The sequence below is a fragment of the Hemiscyllium ocellatum genome, chromosome 12 (assembly GCF_020745735.1).
Source record: "Hemiscyllium ocellatum isolate sHemOce1 chromosome 12, sHemOce1.pat.X.cur, whole genome shotgun sequence".
NCBI lineage: Eukaryota > Metazoa > Chordata > Chondrichthyes > Orectolobiformes > Hemiscylliidae > Hemiscyllium > Hemiscyllium ocellatum.
In genome coordinates, this window is record NC_083412.1 from 98528895 (window position 1) to 98554907 (window position 26013).

General features: G+C 40.8%; 1 protein-coding gene across 3 annotated transcripts in view; it reads right to left on the bottom strand.

The window, feature by feature from the left end:
* The window catches only part of gbe1b (glucan (1,4-alpha-), branching enzyme 1b), a 601271-nt gene that overhangs the window by 140992 nt on the left and 434266 nt on the right, over nucleotides 1–26013 (bottom strand). For all 3 annotated transcript variants that reach the window (XM_060833872.1, XM_060833871.1, XM_060833870.1), the window contains exons 11-12: nucleotides 9250–9360; nucleotides 2454–2625 (exon numbers count right to left, since the gene is read on the bottom strand). In XM_060833872.1, coding sequence (XP_060689855.1) covers nucleotides 2454–2625; nucleotides 9250–9360 — 283 coding nt within the window. The remainder of the gene's footprint in view (nucleotides 1–2453; nucleotides 2626–9249; nucleotides 9361–26013) is intronic.

Below are 26013 nucleotides of genomic sequence, written 5' to 3' on the forward strand. Positions count from 1 at the left end.
ATGGTGCTCGCCACTAATAGGATGCTGTTGTCAAGCCAAAAAGATGTTCTGCCTATCACAAAAATGAGTCATATGGAGTACGAATTTCAGTGCCAGTGTGATGCCAGGTTTGCAAATCCATATATCTCAGCCTGGCAGCTCATGTCAAATGGCAGGTGTCTTTGCACCAAGCAAGGTCATGACCATAATTAAATGGCCCATGCTCTCAACACTCATAACAGAGTCTAAAATGAGATTGTGCAAATGGATAGCATTTGCTGGATAATCCTGAATTAGTGAGAAAATATATTAAAAAATAGTTGAGCTCACAGTATGGTGCACTTGTGTGTACATGATGTTACATATTAATATACAAGTTCCTTCTGTTCTTTGCAGACAGAAGGAACATGTACACAGACCACGCCTGTTCCAACTCAACAACATAGGTCACAACTATTCGATGCTTCATTTCTCAGGACAATGCCCTGACCAATCAGATTCAATCTGTTTGGTGTAAGATTTAACAAAGCATGACCGCTCACTGTCAATCAGTATTTTTTGGGTACAGTCCCCATGGCAGTGCCTCTACCAGAGAGTCCACTTACCAAACAATCACAATGCCTATTTTCTCTGAGTGCAAATTAAAATGTGTCCTTTTTCAGCAATATTCAGAAAATGAGAGGAAAGGGATGAACCTTGAAAGTACCGACCAGTTAGTCTCACACTGTGGCATGGAAACTTTCAGAGATAATAATCACAGGACAAACATAAACTTCACTGAAATTCTCTCACTAAACTCTCTACTTCCTCATGCCATTACCCATGACGACCTGTTCTGAAGGAGGGTCGCTGCACCCAAAATACTTAACTTTAATTTCTTTCCACAGATGCTGCCAGACCTGCTGAGTTTTTCCAGCAATTTCTGTTTTGGTTTTAGTTCCCTGATCAAACTGTTTCTCGACTCCTGTCACTACTTATCTCCTACTTGACACTAACATCACTTTTGCCTGATTACTGACTGTTGAAGGTGTGAATAAACTAATTCTTTCATTGTAGATTGTAGGAATCCAACCCCAACATCGCCAAAACCCCACCCCCACCTCCCCATCCCCCAAACCTGGAAGTCCATTTGCACAATGTCTTCTGAACACAACGCCAATCTTTAACGCAATTCTCTTACATTTAAAACAGCCTCTCTTAGTTTGCTTTAAATGACTAGATTAACCAACATCATTGAAATAACGTGGATGACTTGTGGGATTGGGAAAGCTTGTAACTGCATTAAAATGGAAAAATATTGTCTGCCTGCAGTCTTTTTAAATCACATAAGCATAATTTCTTCAAGTACAAAACACACACTGGAGATCTGCGATCAACACGATTAAAACAGATTAAAGTCCCACCTTTCCTTTACTATCTAGTATAAGTACTCGTCTGCAATTCATTGCAATATATTTAATTATCGTTGATTCATTTCTTCTCTAATACTATTAAAATCCTAAAACGACTCTAACCTCATGACTGTGCATTATTGCTTGATATGCTAATCAGTTTGACATCCTCAAACTATACCCAACACGTTTCTTTGAACTTGTTAGTGTCCCACGCAAACCAGAATCTGGGCTTTAATTAAGTAATTGGACAAAGTAAGTCTGGAACATGTCTAATTGGTTCCTTCAGAATTTTCCAGTCACTGAATATAAACAAACAAGTCCCACCACAAATTATAACTAAAGTATTCATAAGGACTGTACAATAAATCAGTCCGCAAACAATATTCCCACCATACGAAACTGACAGCTCCATCATCTGTTAACAATGAGTAAGTGATTTTCTTTCCCAACACCAGTGAACAACTTTGAGAATTCTACCACTCTGACCATGCAGCACTACCTTGGTGCTAGCCCTCCAACAGCAAAGCACTCCCTCAATACTGACCGTTTGAAAGTGTGGCACTCCCTTAGCATTGACCATCCAACAGTACAGCAATTTCAGTACTGATCCTGACAGTATAAACTCCCTCAGTACTGATCCACCAACAGTGCAGCACTCTCTCAGTGATGGCCCTCAACAATGCAGCACTCCCTCAGTACTGAACAGTGGAGCACTCCCTTAGCATTGACCCTCCCAAATTGCGGGACACCCTCAGTACTCTCCCTCCGACAGTGCTGCACTGCCTCAATACTGATCCTCCGACAGTGCAGCACTCCCTCAGTACTGGCCCTCCAACAGTGCGGCACCCCCTCAGTATGGACTCTCGGACAGTGCAGTGCTTTCCTATTACTGCCCATAAGTTATTGGCCTAGAGTCCAGTTTTGGACATGCTTCTACAACCTTCTGACATGAAGGTGTGAGTGTTGCCCACTGAGCCACACCTGCTAAAATAGGAATGCCCCACATCTGGAGGCTTGAGCAACAAACAAACACCACCATGTTATAATGTGACCATTCCATGGATGCTCCTGTAGACTTACCAATGAAATTCAAGTATCCCTCTCCTCCCAAAGCATGTGTGATGAGTCGGATCATTTTGTGTAACTGTATGCCACGGTCTACGACCACTGTGAAGGGAGTCAGAACACTCATGTTGGTGTACATCTCAGCGTCCATCAACCAGAATGCTAATGTCTTGTCTCCAACAAGGGCCTATGTAACAAAAAGTAAACAAATGCCAGGCATCTGATGGGCTTTTAAGGAACATAAAACGGAATATCCTACTGGATTCACATCAATAAATCACTGATCATCATCAATACACGACACTGTGACTACAAACAAAGCATGTTCTCTTTATGGCAGAGTTAGTTAATGGCTAATTTAAAAGAGGCTTCAAAACCATTTAGGATTTGATAATAAAGAAAGAGAAACTGTTTTCAGTGGCTGGAGGTTGGAAGCAGAGGACAAAGATTTACAGCAAATATCAAAAGTAACGCTGGGACAATGAGGAGAAATCTTTTTACATAGCAGGGTGTTGTGACCTAGAATGTGTAACCTGCAAAGTACAATGAAAATAGTTTCAATAGTAACTTCCAAAAAGAATCAAATAAGTAAATGTGCAGAGGTATAGATCAAATAAAGAATGATACTAAATGGATCGTTCTTACAAATAGCTAGTACAGACATAATGGGTCAAATGTCTTCCTGAGTTGTATGGTGATGAAATATTGATTACTTGCTAAGCGATTATGGATTCAGTTTCCATGGCACTTCCTACACAAAGGCAAGTGGGAAGTTTGATCCTACTTTCAAAAAGAGATACAAATCTGCTACAGGCACATAATAGATACCACTGTGACTGTCTTCACATAGAGTCATAGAGATGTACAGCATGGAAACAGACCCTTTGGTCCAACTCGTCCATGCCAGCCAGATATCCCAACCCAACCTAGTCCCACCTGCCAGCACCCGGCCCATATCCCTCTAAACCCTTCCTATTCATATACCCATCCAGTTGTAGGTTAAATGTTGCAATTATATTAGCCTCCACCACTTCCTCTGACAGCTCATTTCATACATGCACCACCCTCTGTGTGAAACGTTGCCCCTGAGGTCCCTTTTATATCTTTCCCCTCTCAACCTAAACCTATGCCCTCTAGTTCTGGACTCACCCATCCCAGGGAAAAGACCTTGTCTATTTACCCTATCCATGTCCCTCATGATTTTATAAACCTCTATAAGGTCACCCCTCAGCCTCTGATGCTCCAGGGAAACAGCCCTAGCCTATTCAAACTTTGTTATGGTTCTGTTTGCCGAGCTAAGAATTTGTGTTGCAGACGTTTCGTCCCCTGTCTAGGTGACATCCTCAGTGCTTGGGAACCTCTTCTGTGATCTTTCCTCCGGCATTTGTAGTGGTTTGAATCTGCCGCTTCCGGTTGTCAGTTCCAGCTGTCCGCTGCAGTGACCGGTATATTGGGTCCAGGTCGATGTGCTTATTGATTGAATCTGTGGATGAGTGCCATGCCTCTAGGGATTCCCTGGCTGTTCTCTGTTTGGCTTGTCCTATAATAGTAGTGTTGTCCCAGTCACTCATATTGCATGTCATCTGCATGCATGGCTACTAAGGATAGTTGTCATGTCGTTTCGTGGCCACACATGCAGATGACAAGCAACATGAATTCGACTGGGATAACACGACTATTGTAGGACAAGCCAAACAGAGAACAGCCAGGGAATTCCTAGAGGTATGGCACTCATTCAATCAATAAGCACATCGACCTGGACCCAATATACCGGCCACTGCAATGGACAGCTGGAACTGACAACCGGAAGGGAACAGATTCAAACTACTACAAATGCCGGAGGAAAGATCACAGAAGCGCTTCACAGGAGGCTCCCAAGCACTGAGGATGTCACCTAGACAGGGGACGAAACGTCTGCAACACAAATTCCCAGCTCGACGAACAGAACCACAACAATGCACACCCGAGCTACTAATCTTCTCACAAACTTTGAACTATTCAAACTTTCCCTACAGTTCAAATCCTCCAACCCTGGCAGCATCCTTGTAAACCTTTTCTGAACCCTTTCAAGTTTCACAACATTCTTTCGATAGGAACGAGACCAGAATTGCACGCAATATTCCAAAAGTGGCCTAACCAATGTCCTGTACAGCCACAACATGACCTCGCAACTCCTGTACTCAATACTCTGACCAATAAAAAAAGCATACTAAACACCTTCTTCACTATCCTATCTAACTACGACACAATTTTCAAGGAGCTATGAACCTACACTCCAAGGTCTCTTTGTTCAGCAACACTCCCTAGGACCTGACCATTAAGTGTATAAGTCCTGTTAAGATTTGCTTTCCCAAAATGCAGCACCTCGCATTTATCTGAATTAAACACTATCTGCCACTTCTCAGCCCATTGTCCCATCTGGTCCAGAACCTGTTGTAATCTGATGTAACCCTCTTCACTGTCCACTACACCTCTAATTTTGACATCATCTGCAAACTTACTAACTATACCTCTTATGCTCACATCCAAATCATTTATGTAAATGACGAAAAGTAGTGGGCCCAGCACCAATCCTTGTGGTACTCCACTGGTCACAGGCCTACAGTCTGAAAAACAACCCTCCACCACCACCCTCTGTCTTCTACCTTTGAGCCAGTTCTGTATCCAAATGGCTAGTTCTCCCTGTATTACATGAGATCTAACCTTGTTCATCAGTCTCCCATGGGAAACCTTGTCAAACACCTTACTGAAGTCCATATAGATCGTTGCTCTGCCCTCAATCAAATTTGTGAGACATGATGTCAGGCTCACTGGTCTATATTTCCCTGGCTTGTCCATACAACCTTTCTTAAACAGTGGCACCATGTTAGCCAACCTCCAGTCTTCTGACACCTCACTTGTGGCTATCCATGATACAAATATCTCAGCAAGAGGCCCAGTAATCACTTCCCTAGCTTCCCACAGAGCTCTAGGGTATACCTGATCAAGTTCTGGGGAGTTACCTACTTTTATGCATTTCAAGACATCCAGCACTTCCTTCTCTGTAATATGGACATTTTGCAAGATGTCACCATCTATTTCCCTACATTCTACTTCTTCCATGTCCTTTTCCATAGTAAACACTGATGCAAAATACTTGTTTAGTATCTCCCCCATTTTCTGTGGCTCCACACAAAGGCCGCCTTGCTGATCTTTGAGGGGCCCTATTCTCTCCCTAGATACCCTTTTGTCCTTAACGTATTTGTTAAAACCCTTTGGATTCTCCTTAACTCTATTTGCCAAAGCTATCTCATGTCCCCTTTTTGCCCTCCTGATTTCCCTCTTAAGTATACTCCTACTGCCTTTATACTCTTCTAAGGATTCATTTGATCTATCTTGTCTATACTTAATATATGCTTCCTTCTTTTTCTTAACCAAAACCTCAATTTCTTTAGTCATCCAGCATTCCCTACAGCTACCAGCCTTCCGTTTCACACTGACAGGAATATACTTTCTCTGGACTCTCATTATCTCATTTCTGAAGGCTTCCCATTTTCCAGCCGTCCCTTTACCTGCGAACATCTGTACCCAATCAGCTTTTGAAAGTTCTTGCCTAATACCGTAAAAATTAGCCTTTCTCCAACTTAGAATTCAACTTTTAGACCTGGTCAATCCTTTTTCATTGCTTTTTAAAACTAATAGAATTATGGTCTCTGGTCCCAAAGTGCTCCCCCACTGATACCTTAGTCACCTGCCCTGCCTTATTTCCCAAGAGTAGGTCAAGTTCTGCACCTTCTCCAGTAGGTACATCCACCTACAGAATCAGAAATTTTTTTTTGTACACACTTATCAAATTCGTCTCCATTTAAACCCTTAACACTGGCAGTCCCAGTGTATGTCTGGAAAGTTAAAATCCCTTACCATAAACACCCTTTATTCTTACTGATAATTAAGATCCCCTTACAAATTCGTTTCTCAGTTTCCCGATGAATATTGGGGGGGGGGGAGGGGGGGTTCAATAATACAATCTCAATAAGGTGATCATTCCTTTCTTATTTCTCAGCTCCACCCAATAACTTCCCAGGATGTATTTCTGGGAATATCCTCCCTCAGTATAGCTGTAATGCTCCTCTTATCAAAAGCATCACTCCCCTTCTTCTCTTGCCTCCCTTTCTGATCTTCCTGTAGCATTTCTATCCTTGAACATTAAGCTGCCAGTCCTGTCCATCCCTGAGACATGTATCTGTAATCGCTGCAAGGATTTGTTTTGGGGCCATTGCTGTTTGTCATTTTTATAAATGATCTGGAGGTGGGCATAGAGGGATGGGTTAGTAAATTTATGGATGACACTCAGGTAGGCAGAGTTGTGGATAGTGACGAAGGATGCTGTGGGTTCAGAGGGACATGCATAAGCTGAAGAGCTGGGCTGAGAATTGGGAAATAGAGTTTAATATGGAGAACTGCAAGGTAGCTCACTTCAGAAGAAATAACACAAATGCATTGTACTGGGCTAATAGTAAAATTCTTGGCAGTGTAGATGAACAGAGAGGTCTCGGTGTTCAGGTGCATGAACCCCTCAAAGTTGCCACTCAGGTCGATTGGGTTGTTAAGAAGGCATAAGGTGCGTTGCTGTTTATTAGCAGGGGGATTGAGCTTCGGAACCACGAGGTCATGCTTCAGTTGTACAAGACACTGGTAAGGCCGCACCTGGAGTATTGTGTGCATTTCTGGTCACCTCATTATCGGAAGGATGTGGAGGCTTTGGAAAGGGTTCAGAGGAGATTTACTAGGATATTGCCTGGTATGGAAGGAAAGTCTAACAAGGAAAGCCTGAGGGAACTGAGGCTGTTTTCAATGGAGAGAAGAAGGTTGAGAGGTGATTTAATCGAGACATATAAGATAATCAGAGGGTTAGATAGGGTGGACAGTGAGAGCCTTTTTCCTCGGATGGTGAAGGCTAACATGAGGGGACATAGCTTTAAATTGAGGGGTGAGAGATTTAGGACAGTTATCAGGGGTAGTTTCTTTACTCAGAGTAGTAGGGGTGTGGAATGGCCTACCTTGAAAAACACGCCAACATTACAGGTATTTAAATGGGCATTGGACATACATATGGATAATAACGGAATAGAGTAGGTTAGATGAGCATCAGATTAACTTCACAGGTTAGTGCAATAATCGACGGCCGAAGGGTCTGTACTGCACTGCAACGTTCTATGTTCTCTGCTGTGATATTCCAGTCCCATGTTCCTTACCATGCTGTGAATTCATCTGCCTTCCCTCTTAGGCCTCTTGCATTTCAATCATCAATTAACACAAATCCTGACCTCATGTAATGCTTCTAGGCAGCATCGTAGAATAGGATCAGTGAAGCAGTATTAAAGTCAATGAAACATTTTTGACCACTTTCCCAGCTGAGGACAGTTAACGTACTATCAAAGGGAACGGAATATAAAAATAGGGAAGCCTTGATATAACAGTACAATGCATGAGTCAGACTACACCTGAAATATTGTTTTGGTTCTGTTACCAAGGATAGCTATGCTGCCAATAGAGGTAGTCCAAAGAAGGTTCAGTAGATTCTGGAAATGGAGGGTTTGTTATAGACGGAGCTGTTAAGCAGTTGGGCTTGTACGCATTGAAGTTGAGAAGAATGACAAGTGACCTTTTATTGAAAGGTATTCTCCGCTGTGGGAGAGACTAAGACCACAGCACATAATTTCAGAATAAGAATTTGCACATTTCTTCTAGACAGGTGTGAATCCATGACATTCTTCACTACAGAGGGCTGTCAAGGCTGAGTCATGAAATATTCAAGGCTGAGATAGCTAGACGTTTAATAGTAAGGGATCAATGGTTATAGGGAAAAGCAAGAAAATGAAGTTGAGGATTATGATCTCAGTGAATAGCAGGCAAACGGTCTCATTTTGTGTAATAATTCTGTGATAATACAAGTCAACCCAACCACCATGTTCTTGTACTCTATTTAATAAAGCTTTCGATATTAGCACTGTATACTGATAAACTGAAGAGGCCAGAATTGGAAACAACACCTAGGCCATTGAGCGGCGAACTGGATGATTGGTACAAGGGTCTTGGTGACAGTTACGATATGGGTAATAGAACTTTGGATCATTTCAGAGAGGAAAATTGAAGGCTGGCTAGAGGCTGGCTAATGACATCTAAAAGTAACAAAGAAAACCTGCTGCTTAAATAGTGCCTATGACACACAAATGTTCAAAGATGCTTCACAAGAGTACTATAAAGCAAACTTTAACACTGAATTACACTGATCAGATAAGGTAGGCTTTAAGGAATGTCTTAAAAAGGAAAAAAAAGTCAAAGAGGCTGGGAGGTGGAGAGAGGGAATTCCAGAGCTTGGTGCCCAGGCAACCCAAAGGTACCAGTCTACCAATGGTAGAGCGATTAAAATCAGGGATGTTCCAGAGGTCTAAACGAGAGCAGTGCAGATGCCTCCGAATGCTGAGGGACTGCAGGTGACTTCCTATAGATAGGAAAAGGCAGTGAAGCTATGAAGGGATTTGAAAATGAGGAGAATTTTAAAGTCAAATTACATGTTGACTGAGAGCCAATATAGGTCATCAAATGCAAGGATAGTTGCTGAGAGTTGACAACCAGGTAGCATAGTTCTCAATGTGTATGGGAATAATCATGGGTGAGGGTTTCTTAGTAAAGCTGAGCTGAGATGGAGCCCAGTTAGGCAATAAGACAGAAGAGGAACAAGGCTACCCCAGTGATGAAATGGACACATGATCGGTGCTCACAGCTCGAACAACAACAACGGCTCAACCAATTCTGGATAAGAGATTACCTGGTCATGGCTCTCGGCATAGGCAATACACTTCTCTCCATATCGCCGGTTTGTTAATGTGTAGATAATATTACCCATGTTCCAGTCTTCATCTTTCAACTCTTTCAATATCTGCAGTCATTAAGAGGAGTTACAGTTTAGACATTGTCCCTGTGGCACAAACACTTAGTTAAAACTAAATCACATTAGACAGAGTCGGAAAGTGACAATCAAAATTGTTTAAAAATTTCATTATCTATTATCCGTCAGGCTCCCCAGTCCTTTCGTATTAAAACAGATTAAATTTATACGCAAATTTTTCTGCAGTTATTATGCAATAGAAAAGCAATTAAGTTGCAGGTAACAGATAAAAATTCTGTGGCAATAGCTGACTTGTTTTACAAATCAGATAATAGCACCACTAATTTTGTTTGAAGAGACAGAATCTAGGTTCAACCAATCACAGGATTTTTAATCCAGCTCCACACAAAAGTCGCCAGCTTCACAAAATAAAAAGCTGGCAGATGTCACTGCAACTATCAGCACAATTAGGAGGTCTTGCTCACTGCTATGCACTGTCTGTAACTATGGTAAAAAGAAGCATAGCAGCTGCATTAATATTTCAAAAGAGGAAAGAAAGAATAGTTTGTGTTTCAGCTGAAGACCTTTCATCAGAAGAGCTCTGACAAAAACATTGTCTGAGCAATGTTAACCTACCTTTCTGAATTTCAAATGATATTGACTCATTCTGTGTTTCCAGCATTGTAGAATCATGAGCTGAATGACACCAAGGTACCATGGACCCATCATCCCTCCCCCTACCTAAAATATCAAGGTAGAAGTCTTGTACAGGGAAAAATGACTGTCCTGCTGCTATTTCAGAGCTAAGTGACTGTTGGTGGGCAGAAAGCATGATATTTGCCTTTAAGGACAATCACTTATGGCCCACTATTTGGCACTTGCCCATCAAAACCTAGGGGGAGCAGGACTCTGCTAGATTCAATTTGTCCTCAGCCCTGCCATGAGGGAGCATTCAATCCAAGCCAGAGAATCATGAAGCACAGGCTGCCAATCAGTCCACTGCACCGATGCCAGCTCCTCATGGCCCTGTAATTATTCTTCCATTTCAACAATCTACCATTCCATCTCTGAATGGTGTTACATACTTTGCTGCCATTGCCCTTGGAGGAGCGCATTCCAGATATTGCCAAAGCCATGTCACACTGAAGTCTCTTCATCAGCATCAAAACTAATTGTCTTCTAACCATATACAGAACTGAGTGAACAGAAATGGCTGTCCTCCTGATTGAGGAAAGTACTAAAGAAGGCAATTGAAATGAGACAATGATCTGATTGCTATGAAAAAAAAGTAAATTAATGAGCGTACAGGAGGGAAAGAACATCACTTTGGACAGAGGGAAGCTTTACAAAGTTGATCCAGACTGGTTCTAGACTAACTCTCTCATTAGCTCAAGACGACTACAAGGGCTCAGACTCAAATGTTTAATTCCTCTCTAGCCACAGGAAAGGTGCCAGAGGACTGGAGGACAGCTAATGCTGTTCTATTTCAAGAAGGGTGGTTGAGATAAACCAGAGAAATTCAGACTAATGAGTCTCACATCAACTGCAAGGAAACTGTTGGGGAAAAAACTGAAGGAGAAATTAATCTTCGCTTAGGAGAGGCAAGGTTAGACTAGGGCCAGTCAGCGTGGTCCTGTCAGAAGATGGTCCTGTCTGGATATTGTTGAGGAGTTGTCCAGGTGGACAGAAAACTTGCGCTGTTGATGTAGTTTATTTCATTATGGATTTCAGCAAAGGGTTTGACAAAGTCCCATTTGGAAAACTAATAAAGAGGATAAGAGCACATGGGATCGGGATAACTTGACAAGTTGGATCTAAAATTGGCTTCATGATAGGAAAGGGTGGTAGTAGAAGACTGTCTGCGTGAAAAGGCCAGTGTCCAAAGACACTGGGTTTGTTAACGTTCAATGGTATATATAAAACCAATATGTAAGAAAATATGTTGAGAAGGGAAGATGCAAGGTAAGTTTGCTAATGATATAAAGATTGGCCAGGTGGTTGAGAAGAAAACCTTAGGTTACAGGAGGAATTAGATGGATTGGTCACATGGGCAGATCAGTGGCAGATGAACTTAACCCTGAAAAGTATGAGGTGATATACTTTGAAAAATGCGACAAGACAAGGTGGTCCAATATGAATGGCAGGACACTAAGAAATCCAAAAGGACATCTCAGAGAGCTTGTTCACAGATCCCAGAAGGTGGCAGGGCAGGTTAAATGGGTAGTTAAGAAGGTAAACAGGACACCTGTCTTTATCAGTTGTGGTTATAAGAGCAGAGAGGTTATGTTGGAGCTGTACAAAACTTATACTTCAGCTATGGCCTAACCTGTGTGCAGTTCCAGTTACCACACTGTGGGAACAATGTTATTACAGAAGAGATTCTAATATGGAGCCCCTTAGTTATGAAGAGAGGCCGGATAAGCTTGGGTTGTTTCATTTAGAATAGAGAGGTCTGAGAGGCTCTCTCAGAGAAGTGCATATGATTCTGATGGACATAGAGTGGATAGAAAGCAGCTGCTTCCCTTTACTGATGGGTTAATAACAAAGGGGTGTAATTTTAAAGTGAAAGGCATGAAGTTTAGAGGAGACTTGAGGGAAATCATTTTACCCTACTGCATGGGAGGGTATTACAGGTGGAAAACCTCACAACCTTTAAAAAAGGTATTTAGATGAGTACTTGAAATGTTCACGCAATGTCATAACATTCAGGTTACGGGCCAAGTGATGAAAGGTTGAACCAGTGTATATTTGAAGCAGTTTTGCCAGAACAGACTCGATGGACCAAAGGGCCTCTTCTGTACTCTACAATTCTATGCTTCACCATATGTTGAATGGATCCTACATTAGTGAACCTTTCTTATCTGTTACAGATGCAATGCTTCTATTTCTTTAACTCCTGCATTGTATCTCACCTGCTGAATTTGGTGATTTCAAACCATGGACAACTTTGACCCCTGGTCCTTTGAGGTAATCAGTGATTCCTGAACAAAAGCATCCACCTTTATTCTCTAATCTTTAACCATAAGTCTTTAACCTCTTCCTATTTGGGTTGGCTACCATTCTCAACGTTCTCCTTGTTGTGAAACATGAGACTAATAATGAGTCGTTGGATCCACAAATTTAATTCTGCTTTCTCCCCACAGAAGTTGCCAGACCTGCTGAGTTTCTCCAGAAATTTCTGTTCCAGATTGCCAGCATTCACAATTCATTGTTTTATTGTTAAGAAACATAATATTCATTTTGGCTCATCAAACTTAATGTACCATTTCATTAGAAATGGCTGGTCTGTACCATGATACTGTCATCCAGCAGAAAATAACCTCAGTGTCAAATAAATGTAGGACTTGATTTTTCTCAAGATCCAAAACAGGAACATTGTTCTATGTAAAGAAAAACAAAGAAAATTTACAGCCCAGGAACAGGCCCTTCAGCCATCTCAGCCTGAGCCGATCCAAATCCACTGTCTAAACCTGTCGGTCAATTCCTAAGCATCTGTATCCCTCTGCTCCCCACCTACTCATGCATCTGTCCAATTGCATCTTAAATGAATCTACCATGCCTGCCTCCACCACCTCTGCTGGCCACGCGTTCCAGACACCCACCACCCTCTGTGTAAAGTACTTGGCACTTATATCCCCCTTAAACTGTTCGCCTCTCACCTTGAAAGCGTGACCTCTCGTTATTGAATCCTTCATCCTGGGAAAAAGTTTATCTCTATCTACCCTGTCTATACCCTTCATAATTTCATAAATCTCATTTCAGGTCCCCCCCTCAATCTCCTTTTTTCTAGTGAAAATAAACTAATCTACTCAACCTCTCTTCATAGCTAGCACCTTCCATACCAGGCAACACCCCCGTAAACCTTCTCTGCACCTTCTCCAAAGCGTCCACATCCTTTTGGTAATGTGACGACCAGAATTGTACACAGTATTCTAAATGTAGCCAAACCAAAGTCTTGTACAATTTTAACATGACCTGCCAGCTCTTATACTCAATACCCTGTCCAATGAAGGCAAGCATATCATATTCCTTCTTGACCACTCTATCCACCTGTGCAGCCACCTTCAGGTTACAATGGACAATCCCAGACTCTCTACTCAGCAACTTTTCCCAAGGCTCTTCCATTTACTGTATAATTCACTTTAGAATTAGACATCCCAAACTCCATCACCTCACATTTGCCTGGATTGAACTCCATCTGCCACTTCTCCACCTAACTCTCCAGTTCAACTATATTCTCCTGTATTCTTTGTCAATCCCTTATGCTTTCTGCTACTCCACCAATCTTCGTGTCTTCAGCAAACTTGCTTATCATACTAACAGTGCCCTCTTCCAGATCAATTATGTATATTACAAACAACAGTGGCCCCAACACTGACCCCTGTGGAACACCACTGGTCATCTTTCTCCATTTCAAGAAACTCTCTTCAACTACTACTCTCTGTCTCCTGTTGTTCAACCAGCTCTTTTTCCACCGAGCTAGAACACCCTGCACACTATGTGACTTCACTTTCTCCATTAGTTTACCATGGGGAACCTTATCAAACACCTTACTATAGTCCATGTATTTGACATTTACAGCCCTTCCTTCATCTATCAACTTCGTCACTTCCTCAAAGAACTCTATTAAGTTGGCAAGGCACAATCTCCCTCGCACAAAGCCATGTTGTTTATCAGTGATAAGCCCATTCTTTTCCAGATACAAATAAATTTTATCCCTCATTACCTTTTCTAGCAACCTTCCCACCACTGACGTCAGGCTCACTGGTCTGTAGTTACTGGAATATCCCTACTATCCTTCTTGTACAAGGGGACATGAGAAAATCTCCAGTCCTCTGCCACTTCACCTGTGTTTAAGGATGCTACAAAGATATCTGTCAGGGCCCCAGCTACTTCCTCTCTCACCTCCCTCAACAACCTGGGATAGATCCCATCTGGTCCTGGGGATTTGTCCACCTTAATAACCTTTAGCCTACGCAACACCTCTTCCCTACTTACGTCAACGTGATCCAGAGTATTATTATCTCTCATCTCAACATTCATGTCCTTCTCCTCAGTGAACACTGATGCAAAGTAATCATTCAGATGGGTGCTCCAATCCTGCTGCGATTTCCAGCATCCACATTTTGTTTTTGTATTTTTTTCTAGCCAACCTGTTCAGAGATGTAATTACACAGAGCAGGTGGGACTTGAACCTGGGCCTCCTGATCCATGGATTGGATGCTGCCACTGTGCCACAAGGGGGTCTCTTTTCTATGCTCAGCTTTACAAGCTCTAAGTAGCCAGCAGGCATTCATAAACATTTGGGGGTGGGGGGTGGGGAAGAGTTCCAGATTTCCGTACCTACTTTGCAATAAGAGGTGTCAGTTAACATCATCCCTCTATTCCCTAGTTCTCAGTTACAGGTTCAATGTCCTTGTTCTGATCTTGCTCTTCAATCAAAGCAGTAATTTCTCTCTACTTACTGTGCAGACATGTGATTAGGTCACACCTGAGACTTCTACACTTAAGGGAATACAATACAGGCTTATTACTGCTCATACTGAGAATTAAAGATGCTTGTTCTCACACTAGAAGGAAGTATAATGATTCTATTTCATAAGATTGGCAGATGGAGAAACAACAGGCTTTCAAGAACAAACAAATGGAAAGTAAACTGCTGCTCTAAGACAGTAAGACATAGGATTAGAAACAGGCTATTCAGCCCATTGAATCTGTTCCACCATCCAACGAGATTGTGGTCGATCTGATAATCCTCAAACAATGGATATGTATTATTGCTATTCACAATTACTTCCCTAACAGTATAAAACTGCATTAGCACCTCAACATTTAAATCCCACCATGTCAGGTTTTAAAACAAAATTAATTACATCTGAAAAGGAGTTTACATTTCCACTCTGACTACTAGAGATGGTCAATGTATTCTTGCATGCATTGTTCATAAAAGTCGTGCACCTCAGTGCACCGGAGATTTACTGTGATACTGTTGTACTTTATAGATAACATTTGCTTTAAACAGACAGTGGACTAATTGAAGTGCCACTCTGTACAGAATTGTCTATTCTTAGATTGTCAACTTGACAGGGGTAGATCTACACAACACACAAGTCAGAAAATTTGTTTTCTCTACTATTCTGCTGGGTACAGACGACCAGCCTGAACACCATCACATCAGCTTCACATCAGATAAGTGGCATTGATTTTACTTTAAACTGACTTTGCCTCCTATTAATATCTGTACACCGTTTAAAAACAAAGAGGGAAGAGATTAAGCATCTCCATTCATCAACTCAGACATGTTTTGTAGTGTCAGAAGAAAAATAAACACAATTTACATTGCTGTGTTGCCATTCACAACTTCGGGCTGCTCCAAAGCACTTTATACCATTGAAATGTTTTTTTAAAGTCTTGTCAATATTATAACATAGATTAATATTGCAGCCACTTTATGCATAGCAGACACCAACACGCTAATGACCAGATCATCTTTTGTTTTCATTAATTTATCAAAATGACAAATACTGGCCTAACAGTAAACTCACCCACTGTACATTAAAGTGTGTTGCTTTAAGACAAATTGACAGGAAGACATTTAACACCTCAGCTGAAAGGCACCACTCCCTCAGCACCAGCACTGAATTTTTGGATGGAGTTGGGAATTGAACCCACTTATTTCTATTCCAAGAATTCTGATCCATAGCTAGCATAAGGTCAGTTTGCTTATTACTTTGTGTGCACACAAGTGGAATGATGTGTTCCAAGGCTTCAAGTTTCACCGAACTATTCCTTAATCAGAGATATTGCAGGTGTAGGAGCTCAAGTGCATACAGTCCTCTTATTTATGCCCAATCCAACACTATAAACACGTTAAACACTATAGCCAATTAACAGAGAGCTTGGGATTTCTTATTATCAGCCAATTTTTCAAAATTGAACAAAAGAAAGATACTGCAGTACTGGAAATCTAAAATAAAAACAGAAACTGAGGAAACATTCAGCATGTCTGACAGTATCTCAGAGAAAGAAACAGCTACTGTGGCCTGAACATTAGCTTCTCTCTTTTCCTGGGAATGCTGCTAGATCTACTTAGTATTTCTGGCACTTTTGTTTTCACTTTAAATCTGCATGTTATCAGTCAGGATAACATGGAAATTAACTTTGAATTAAGGACATACATTGACTACCATTCCTAATGTTATCAAACTTTTGTTTCAAGAAATTCCAATTAGCTTTCCACTAACTTCAATAAATGGATGAGTTCAAGAGAATTCAGTACAAATCTGCTCCCACAACGAAGGTGTGGGTCAATGAATGTTGACCTACCTCGATGTCAAAGGGGACAGAGGTTAGGATAATCCAAAAGAAGGTATATCAGATGCCAGGAGCTCAACACTGCAGAAAGCTGAGAGAAGTATTTCAAGTTAAGGAGTGAAATTTCAAAGTAATAAGGAAAGCAAACTAAGGGCAAGAGAAAATATTGACAAGTAAATTCATGAAAAACCAAAAGAGCAAAGGATAACTAATGAAAGAATTGGGCTGATCAGGGACCAAAACAATAACTTGTGACCTCTCCCAGAATGTCAGTGGTAAGATGAGAACCTGATATATATATTTTTCTCGATATTAAAGAATTTAAGAACTAAGGTCAAAGTGCAGAAGAATGGTTTTGAGGTTAGCCATGAACTATTTGAATGGAGCAGGCTCAAGGGACTGAATGGTCTCCTCCTGCTCCTGTTTGTCTAAATATCTTTTCTTTAAACACTTTTATAAGCATTTATACACCGAGACACATAATGAACATACATTTCCCAATCCAGTTTCTCTTTCCACAGGTCAATCCCCAGTTAATGCCCAACTGAATGCAATTAAATATAATTCATGCACTATTAACAGGGCTGTTGAGATGCAGTGGTAGTGTTTCTACCTCTGAGCCAGAAAGCTCACGTCCTATCTCCTCTCGAGGTATAGAATAACGTCTCCGAAGATTAGAAATTATCTACACGACCAGCTTGTCCATGCAGGGTTCTAAATAAGTACCATACACCTTGTTTTCAGGGGTCAGTACTGGTTCTGTTTATTGTGGTATGCATGAATCATTTAAATATGTGGAGAATGAGCAAGTAATTACAAGGATTAGATCTGTTATTACAGAAGGATACCAATGAAATGAAAAAGTAGCAAATGGAATTCAATCCTGGCAAGTGTGAGCCACTGCATTTGGGGACGACAGAGAAAGCAAAGGATTACACAATAATTTTTAATGATCCTGAGAAGTGTATACTGAATGATGTTCATAGGAACCTTGGGGTGTATGTCCACAGATCCTGGTACACCGCATAACAGATAGCTATGTTAGTCAAGAGGGCAGAGACAGACTTTCCTTAAGTGGACAATGCACAGCATAAAATAACACAAAGGTGATGCCAAAACATTAGTTGCACTCCAGTTAGAGTGTTGCGTATAGTTCTGGTCACACGTTATGCGATTGATATGATTGCATTTGTAAGGGTAAGAGGAGATTAATGAAGTTACCAGGAATGGAACATTTGTGATGAGACAAAATTTGGACTTTTTTTTGGACCTTAGGGAGATTTAATTGAAGGGAATAAAATAACAAGAAGCCTCTGGAGAGTGGATAAGGAGGAGCTACGTATCCTGACACAGAATTCAATACTTACATGGCACAGAGTAGACAATTTGAGCTGAATTACAAATGTTTTTCACCTAGAGGGGGTGGTGGAGGTTGAGCTCACTGGGTAAAACAGTGGGATAGGCAGAAACTCTCACCATTTTTAAAACCGACCTACCATCATACAGAAAAGAGACTGGAAAACTTTCCTTAAGCCAGCAGGAGCAAAGTTGACTAAATGGCCTCCTTCTATACTATGTTTTCTCCCATACATTCACATGGTCAGTTCACTGGATGATGACAATGCATGCATATGTGCTGCATGTCATTCAGAATCACACAGCCATCACATCTCATCTGCAGATTTGTGAAATGTTGCTGTCCTATTCATACAATCTAAATACCTCTGATTAAGGTTGCGCATCACTGGTTTTTCATTGACAGTGGAATCACACCTGGACTCAAACAAAAGAAATAAACAGCAACAGAGATGTTTAATTTTTGCAAAACATCAGCTTATCCCAGTTAGAGTGCTGAACAAGTGTACTGTGTGAACTGGGTCACTAATGTTTTTCATATTTAGGTAGCTTAACCAGTACTGATGTGTAGAACTGAGGAGCTGGAAAATTAGAAGTTCAAGTCATGACTGCTGATTGTTGATTCACATAAAGTTACTTCTGAGCAGCGTTGAGCTCAATCGATCAATAAACTGGGGTAATTGCAGGGTCAACTACCCAAGTCTGAGAGATGTTGGTCATCCAAACTCTCTCTTGTTTGTACCATGGAGCAGTCGAGACAGGGTAAATCCAATATGAATTTCACAACTAGCTCAGGATCTTGAGATGCATTAGTGATGTAAGGTGAATCAGAGATCTCTGCCCATATTGAAAGAGTTGGATCTGTCATTAGTAGAAAGAGTGGATTTGTGACAGAGGGAAAGAGGAATAGAAGTAAATGGAAACAAATGGTGAATTAAATGATTACTAATGTTTATCCCTTAGCCAACTTCATCCAAAAAAACTAGTTATTACATGTCTGCAGATTCTTGCTGTATGGAAATTACCTGTCTACATCACTGATGCTATTTCCAAAGAACTTAGTTGGCTGTAAAGTACTTTGGGACTGTTTGCAAGGCTCCATAGAAATAGAGGTTATTCTGTTTTATTGATGTACTGATATGGATGGTAAATTATCTATTTCTGTTGCCAGGGTTGGAGGATTTGAGCTATAAGGAGAGGCTGAACAGGCTGGGCTGTTTCCCTGGAGCATTAGAGGCTGAGGGGTGACCATATAGAGGTTTATAAAATTGTGAGGGGCATGGATAGGGTAAATAGGCAAAGTCTTATCCCCCAGGGTGGAGTCGTCTAGAAGTAGAGGGCATAGGTTTAGGGTGAGGGGGGAAAGGTTTAAAAGGTACCAACTTTTTCACGTAAAAGGTGGTGTGTGTATGGAATGATCTGCCAGAGGAAGTGGTTGAGGCTGGTACAATTACAACATTTAAAAAGCATCTGGATGGGTATATGAATAGGAAGGGTTTAGAAGGACATGGGTCAAGTGCTGGCAAATGGGACTAGATTAGGTTAGGATATCTGGTCAGCATGGATGAGTTGGACTGAAGGGTCTGTTTCTGTATTGTACATCGCTATGTTTATTTTGAGTGAGCCATAATTTCAAGGTGATCACAACTCATGCCCTGAGAAGGAATTAAAGATCCAAATTGTGGATTCTCTTGCAAGTGGAAATATTCTCTCTACATCTACTCTGTTTAACTGATTTACAGTGTTAAAAGTCTCTATTACTTTTCCTCTGTGTGTACACCTTTCTGAAGTAAAAAAGCTCCAATTATTCATTTTCCTATACAGCTCTGGTGTAATCCTTTTTTTCTGTCCTTCCTCTTGTTTTTTTTGTCCTTTTTATTGTACTGAGATCTTAATGGGAGTTACGTCTTCCCATTGCCCTGTGTGATTCCACATTAATAATATCACAGATATCCATTAAATTGCACCGAGTTTCACCAAAGATAGTCAGTCACCTTTATGTTTTTTACTGGCCCACATATCTTCACATTATCACAAGCTTATTAATGCTGTACTGCAGGCAGCTTGTTCCAGATCATTCACATCTATTGTAAATAGCAGGTCCCCTGCACTAGATCCCCAAGGAACACCACTAGTTATGTTTCTGAGGTAAAGCATATTATATCCATCACTACAGGCCATTTAGAGAATCTGTCATCTCTCTCACATCCCACAACCAACCATCCTTAATAATCTCATACATGAACTTTGAAATCTTCTGAAAAACCAAAATAAACCACACTTACCCTCCTGCACTAGCTCAGTTATCAGTTCAAAGAATTCAGTCACTTTGCAAGGCTTGATCTATTACATTTAAACCTGTGGTGATTGCTCCCTGTGAATGTGCACTTTTCAATGTTCATTATTAATACCTCGGGAGCGCTCTTGTGCTTTTCTCCTGCTGTGTTGGGCTAACAATCCCATAATCACTAGGTATCTACTTACTCATTTTCGCTGTCTTGGGACAGCTGGACTGCAATGCAATTCCAGAGCAGAACTGCTATGTTGTGTGAACAGTTTCTGGGAGGTGGCAGGATATAGCCAGCCTCAGGACAGCAGCAGCAACAGCAGGACTAATTTACCAAAATGGCTTCTTTATTTTTTCATGTAACATGAACATTGCAGGCAAAACTGACATTTGTTGTTTATCTCTGATTGCCCATCCCTAATTTCTAAGTCATTTCAGAGGGCAGACTCGAAACGTCAGCTCTTTTCTCTCCTTACAGATGCTGCCAGACCTGCTGAGATTTTCCAGCATTTTCTCTTTTGGTTTTTTGACAAGCTTATTTTTGTGAGTATGGAATCATTATCAGCAGAATTTCTTTCCAGAAAGCACATACGTGAGCCAAGTGGGTTTTTCTGACAATTAGTCATGGCTTTATGGTTGCCACGACCGTAATCTGCTTTATATTCCACACTTGCGAACTGAATTCAAAGTGCGTCAGCTGCAGTATTGGGATTTAAACCAATATCTCCACCCCGCCAATTTGGGCCTCTGTATTACTAGCTCAGTTCCACTACCACTGTCAGTGACACCCCAAAACATGGTAAACTGTGAGAGCAAGTTGTATTAACTCACAATACTTTAAGTATCAACGATAATGACTACATGGTGGTTTTTAAAATGATCAAAGAGTTTGACAAGGTCAACAGTGAGAGATGATTACTTTGGTTTAGGAGTGCATTAGAAGGCTAACCTTACAATTAGAGGAAGGTCATTAAATAGTGATGTTAAAAACACTTGTACACACAAACAATTTGAGGGCAATCTATTCTACTGAGGTATTATTTGTATTGAGGCTTAGAGCCAATGAGACATTAATTAACCTGGTAGGAGGAACTTTAATCTTTCATAGGCTTTGTCATGTTGCGGAATAATCTATTAGATAAACACACACAGAAGATGCTACATTCTGACAAAGCTAAGACTCTAAATAGCGAGAGACCAGCCACCGCATTGTGCTGTGCACATGGAGCTGGGGAAATAAAACAGACCAGGTGAATCAGACAGCACTGACATGGAGACGTGAGACCTGGCTTTCAAAGGCTGCAACTTGCAAAAGAAAAGAACAGGGCAAGGGAAGGAGTTGCAGTTTGCCATCACAGAAAGGACTCAATTACATGAAGAGATGGTACACCATGCTTTATTTCAACAGACTCAACTTTAACTTGTCTTCAAAGACAAAATGTCAGAGAAAAGTCAAATAGCCACCTAGAGTGCTCTGAGGATTCAAAGTTTAGAGACTTGCAACAAAATGGATACCATCTAGATGGCACAAGGGAATATTATCCAACTTCAAACAAGACTACAAATGAAAAATAATTACATTATACCACCCACCCCAGAATTGTGGGAAATGTAGAGCAAAGTCCCATCAATAATAGAATCTCTTAAAACAAACCAGATGAATATTACATTAAAATTGGGAATTAAAGCTATACACATGGGAAAAGGTAATCAAACATTCTAGGAGGCAGCAGTTCCAAAGTTTTAGGCAAAGTAAGTCAGTAAAGCACGGATGAGTATTGAAGTTGTGATGGATGAATTTTCTGCACTTTGCATGAGTAACACACAGAACATTCTTCGCTACGTGTGGGTCGAGTCAGTAACACGGCAAATACTATGGGGTCTATGGAAGGAGATTTAATGGGTCGCTATGCATCCTGACAAAAGATCACAATTCTGAAATATTAAAACTGCTTCTCGTGGCAGCTTGATCTGCTCTTCAGATTTCTAGAATCTTTAAGTATTTTGCTTTTGGAATAGATTTCATGACAGAACAGATAATGCAAAGTTTATGTCAGGTTAAACAGGTGGATACAGTCTGTTGGATGATGCTTAGTGCTCAATGGGTGCAATGGAGTTTCTTGGCAGATATTTTCCCACTGCTGACTTTTACCAAACGTTGCAGAAATCCAATTATTTGAGGTTTACGTAAATAGATTATTCGCGTAGTTTATAAAAAGGGGTGAACAATTTCTTCAAGGCTCACGACTCTGTTATAATAGCTCTCAACTTGCAACTGTGTGAATTCCTTGCCTATTTTAAACTCTGAATAGTGCTGTGCATACAAAATGTGATATTTCCCTAATGAACAGGATGCCACATTGATCATAATTTTAATATTCATGAGATATATTAAGGAATGCCAGATTCTGAGAAAATGACTGCGGTGCATAACAACAAATGCCATGATTATATAAATAGCTCACAATGAACCCAGGAAATTTCCATCTAATTAATGTTCCCTCCCCATTTCCAGAAAACACAACTGCCCATTATCCCATACACAGAATGTGTAGAACACTTGATAAAGGGCATTACTCTTTTCTGTTGGATGGGCACTACATTCTCACTTTGTTCTAACAACTCTCCCTTTCTCAGTGCATAACTCAGAAAGCAGAGGGAAGGAGGGAATATAGCCTTGATAGTCAAAGTTAAAAATCACAACACCAGGCTATACTCCAACAGGATTATTTGAAAGTACAAGCTTTCGGAGAGCTGCTGCTTCCTCTGGTATCTACTGATAGTAAAAGTCAACGTCGACACAAGAATAGTGCCATAGATTGATATTAACTCAAAACAGCAGGACTTAGAAGTAGTATGAACAGAGATTATCTCAAAAGCAATAGAAAACATTGATGGGAGTATTTGAAAGTCCCTCGAAAACTAGCAGCATTGCTCAAAGAATGATTAAAAAGAGAAAATTCAATTGTACTGCCTTCCAAAGAAAAAAAAAATTAAATAGTCTTAAGAGGCAAGCCATCAAAAATTTCTTCTTTACTCTATTTCAATGGCACCTAAACAGCGTATGTTATAACATATTTATATTAAATTTACATTGATTTTCATAACAACCATAGGCTTCACAAATCCATTTTGATCAAGTTAAATCATATTTACTCTTGACAAATGTCCACTATAATATTTTCCTTGCCAGCCATATGAAATTTTTTAAAAAAAAGTATGGCTGTAGCATTAAACTCCAATTGAACAATCATAATTTTTTTGGTCACGGAATCTCTTGAGAAAAACTTGTTACACCCTGCTGGTAACTTGGTAAACCCTCCTGCTTAATTTAAACTAGCAACAGAGAAAAGATTTATCCCGCAGTACTCTGAAAATCTGAGAGGCCAAAAAACTAAGTAAAAATCAACAACTTTATTTCTTAAAGTACAACAGAGACAACTATTTACAACTCTTTCCTCTAACCTATCTTTAACTTTCCCTTCCACAAAACTGGTCTGATAAAAGTCCTAATGAAGATTACAAAACAAAACTTATCTCAAAATCAGGCAGCTTTCAGTTCTTCTCTGTATTCCTGTATTCTTCTCTTTTGGGGCATTCTGCTTCACAGGTTACTGATTGATAAAGGTACCTTTAAGAGAGCTATTTTTTGGCAGTCTTTACATACTGGTGGCTTGCCAGTTCTCCTCTCAACTGTTCAATTTTCTCTGCTCTTATACCCCAAAAGCATCGGATTGTGTCACTGGCTTTTAAGATTGTCAATATATTAAATTCAAACGTGATTGGAACTTGGTATCTTTTTCGGCTTTAATTGAAACCAATTGGCCTAATTTGAATCTATTTTGTTGTTTCCAGGCAACCCAGCTAATCTAGCTTTTGACCTTATTGAGAACACTTCGTGCTGTGTCAGGTAGTTCTGTGAGCTTCTAACTCCCTTAAAGGTATAGTATACCAACGTCTTCATAACAAAATAAAAGGCTGTGGTCCACATAAATAACAGTCTGTTCAATATATCATTTCAGCTGCATGACATTGTAATATTTTCCCATAAATTCTGTGTCTTAAGACCCTGCTTCACAAGCACCTGAAGAAGCAGCGCTTCGAAAGCAAGTGCCTCCAAATAAACCTGTTGGACTATAACCTGGTGTTGCGTGATTTTTTTTTACTTAGGGAAACATTCTGTGTAGAGTATAAATAGCTGCACAGACCTGAACAGCCTAATTCTATGCTGTAGAGGGACTGAGTGTGCACTTGTTCAGGCCAATGGATGTGATTATCGACTCCAGACATCATAGCCCAACTGAATATTCCTCAGTCCTTCATCTTCTCACATCAATGTTGTTTATCCTCTTTTTACTCTAGCTTCTGAAGGTCTGTAGTCCAGTGTATCTCTACCTCATCAGCTCCATTCATGTTTTCCAAAGCCTTGCTTTCACTGTGTTTTATCTTCAATTGTAAGGGGAGTAAGTTGGTGTTTCTGTGGTCGAAAACAAGACTCCTGAATGATATGCTGTCTCCCAGGTGCACAGGTCAGGGATGGCTCAGATCAGCTGCAGGACATTCTGAAGAGGAAGAGTGAACAGCCAGTTGTCGTGGTGCATATAAGCACCAGTGATATACGTTAATAAAAGGGAATTTAGGGCGTAAGGAGCCAAGTTAAAAAGTAGGACTTCGGAGGTCGTAATCTCAAGATTGCTACCAGGGCCACATGCTAGTCACAATAGAAATGAGAGATTAGCAGGATGAATGCGTGGCTTGAGAAGATGGCGCAGGAGGGAGGGGTTCAGATATTTGGGACATTTGAGACTGGTTCTGGGGGAGGTGGGACGTTTACAAATTGGACAGTCTCCATCTGGGCTGGACTGGGACCAATGTCCTTGGGGCTGCTTTGCTAACATTGTTGGAGAGGGTTTAAACTAATGTGGCAGAGGGTAGAAACCAAATGAGGTTGTTTCTCGACAGTAAGGAGGTAATAACGAAAGCCTATAAGGAACTAGATAATGAAGTTAGCAGGACTAAAGAAGAGAGTAGGCAGGGTGCAGATGATGAACACAAAGTGACTGGTGGTCTGAGGTGCATTTGTTTTAAAGCAAGAAGTGCAGTAGGTAAGGCAGATGAATGTAGGGCTTGGATTAGTACCTGAGAGTATGATGTTATTGCTATTAATGAGGCTTGGTTGAGAGAAGGGCATGACTGACAACTAAATATCCCGGAATACAGATGCTTCAGGTGGAGGGAGGTAAAAGTGGTGGAGGAGTTGCATTACTGGTCAGAGAGGACATCATAGCTGGGCTGAAGGAGGGTACGATGGAGAATTCGGGCAGTCATGCAGTATGGGCAAAGCTCAGAAATAGGAAGGGTACTGTAACAATATTGGGGCAGTACTACAGACCTCCCAACAGTGAGTGTGAGACAGAGGTACAAATATATAAACAGATTGTGGAAACGTGCAGGAGCAACAGGGTGGTGGTGATGGGAGGTTTAATTTTCCCAACATTGACTGGGATTCACTTAGTGTTAGAGGTCCAGATGGAACAGAATTTGTAAGGAGCATCCAGAAGGGCTTTCTAGAGCAGTATGTAAATAGTCCAACCCGGGAAGGGGCTATACTGGACCTGGTGTTGGGGAATGAGCCCAGCCAGATGGTTAAAGTTTCAGCAGGGAATTAGTCTGAGAATAGTGATCACAATTCCACAAGGTTTAGAATACTCATAGACAAAGACGAGAGTGGTCCTAAAGGAAGGGCT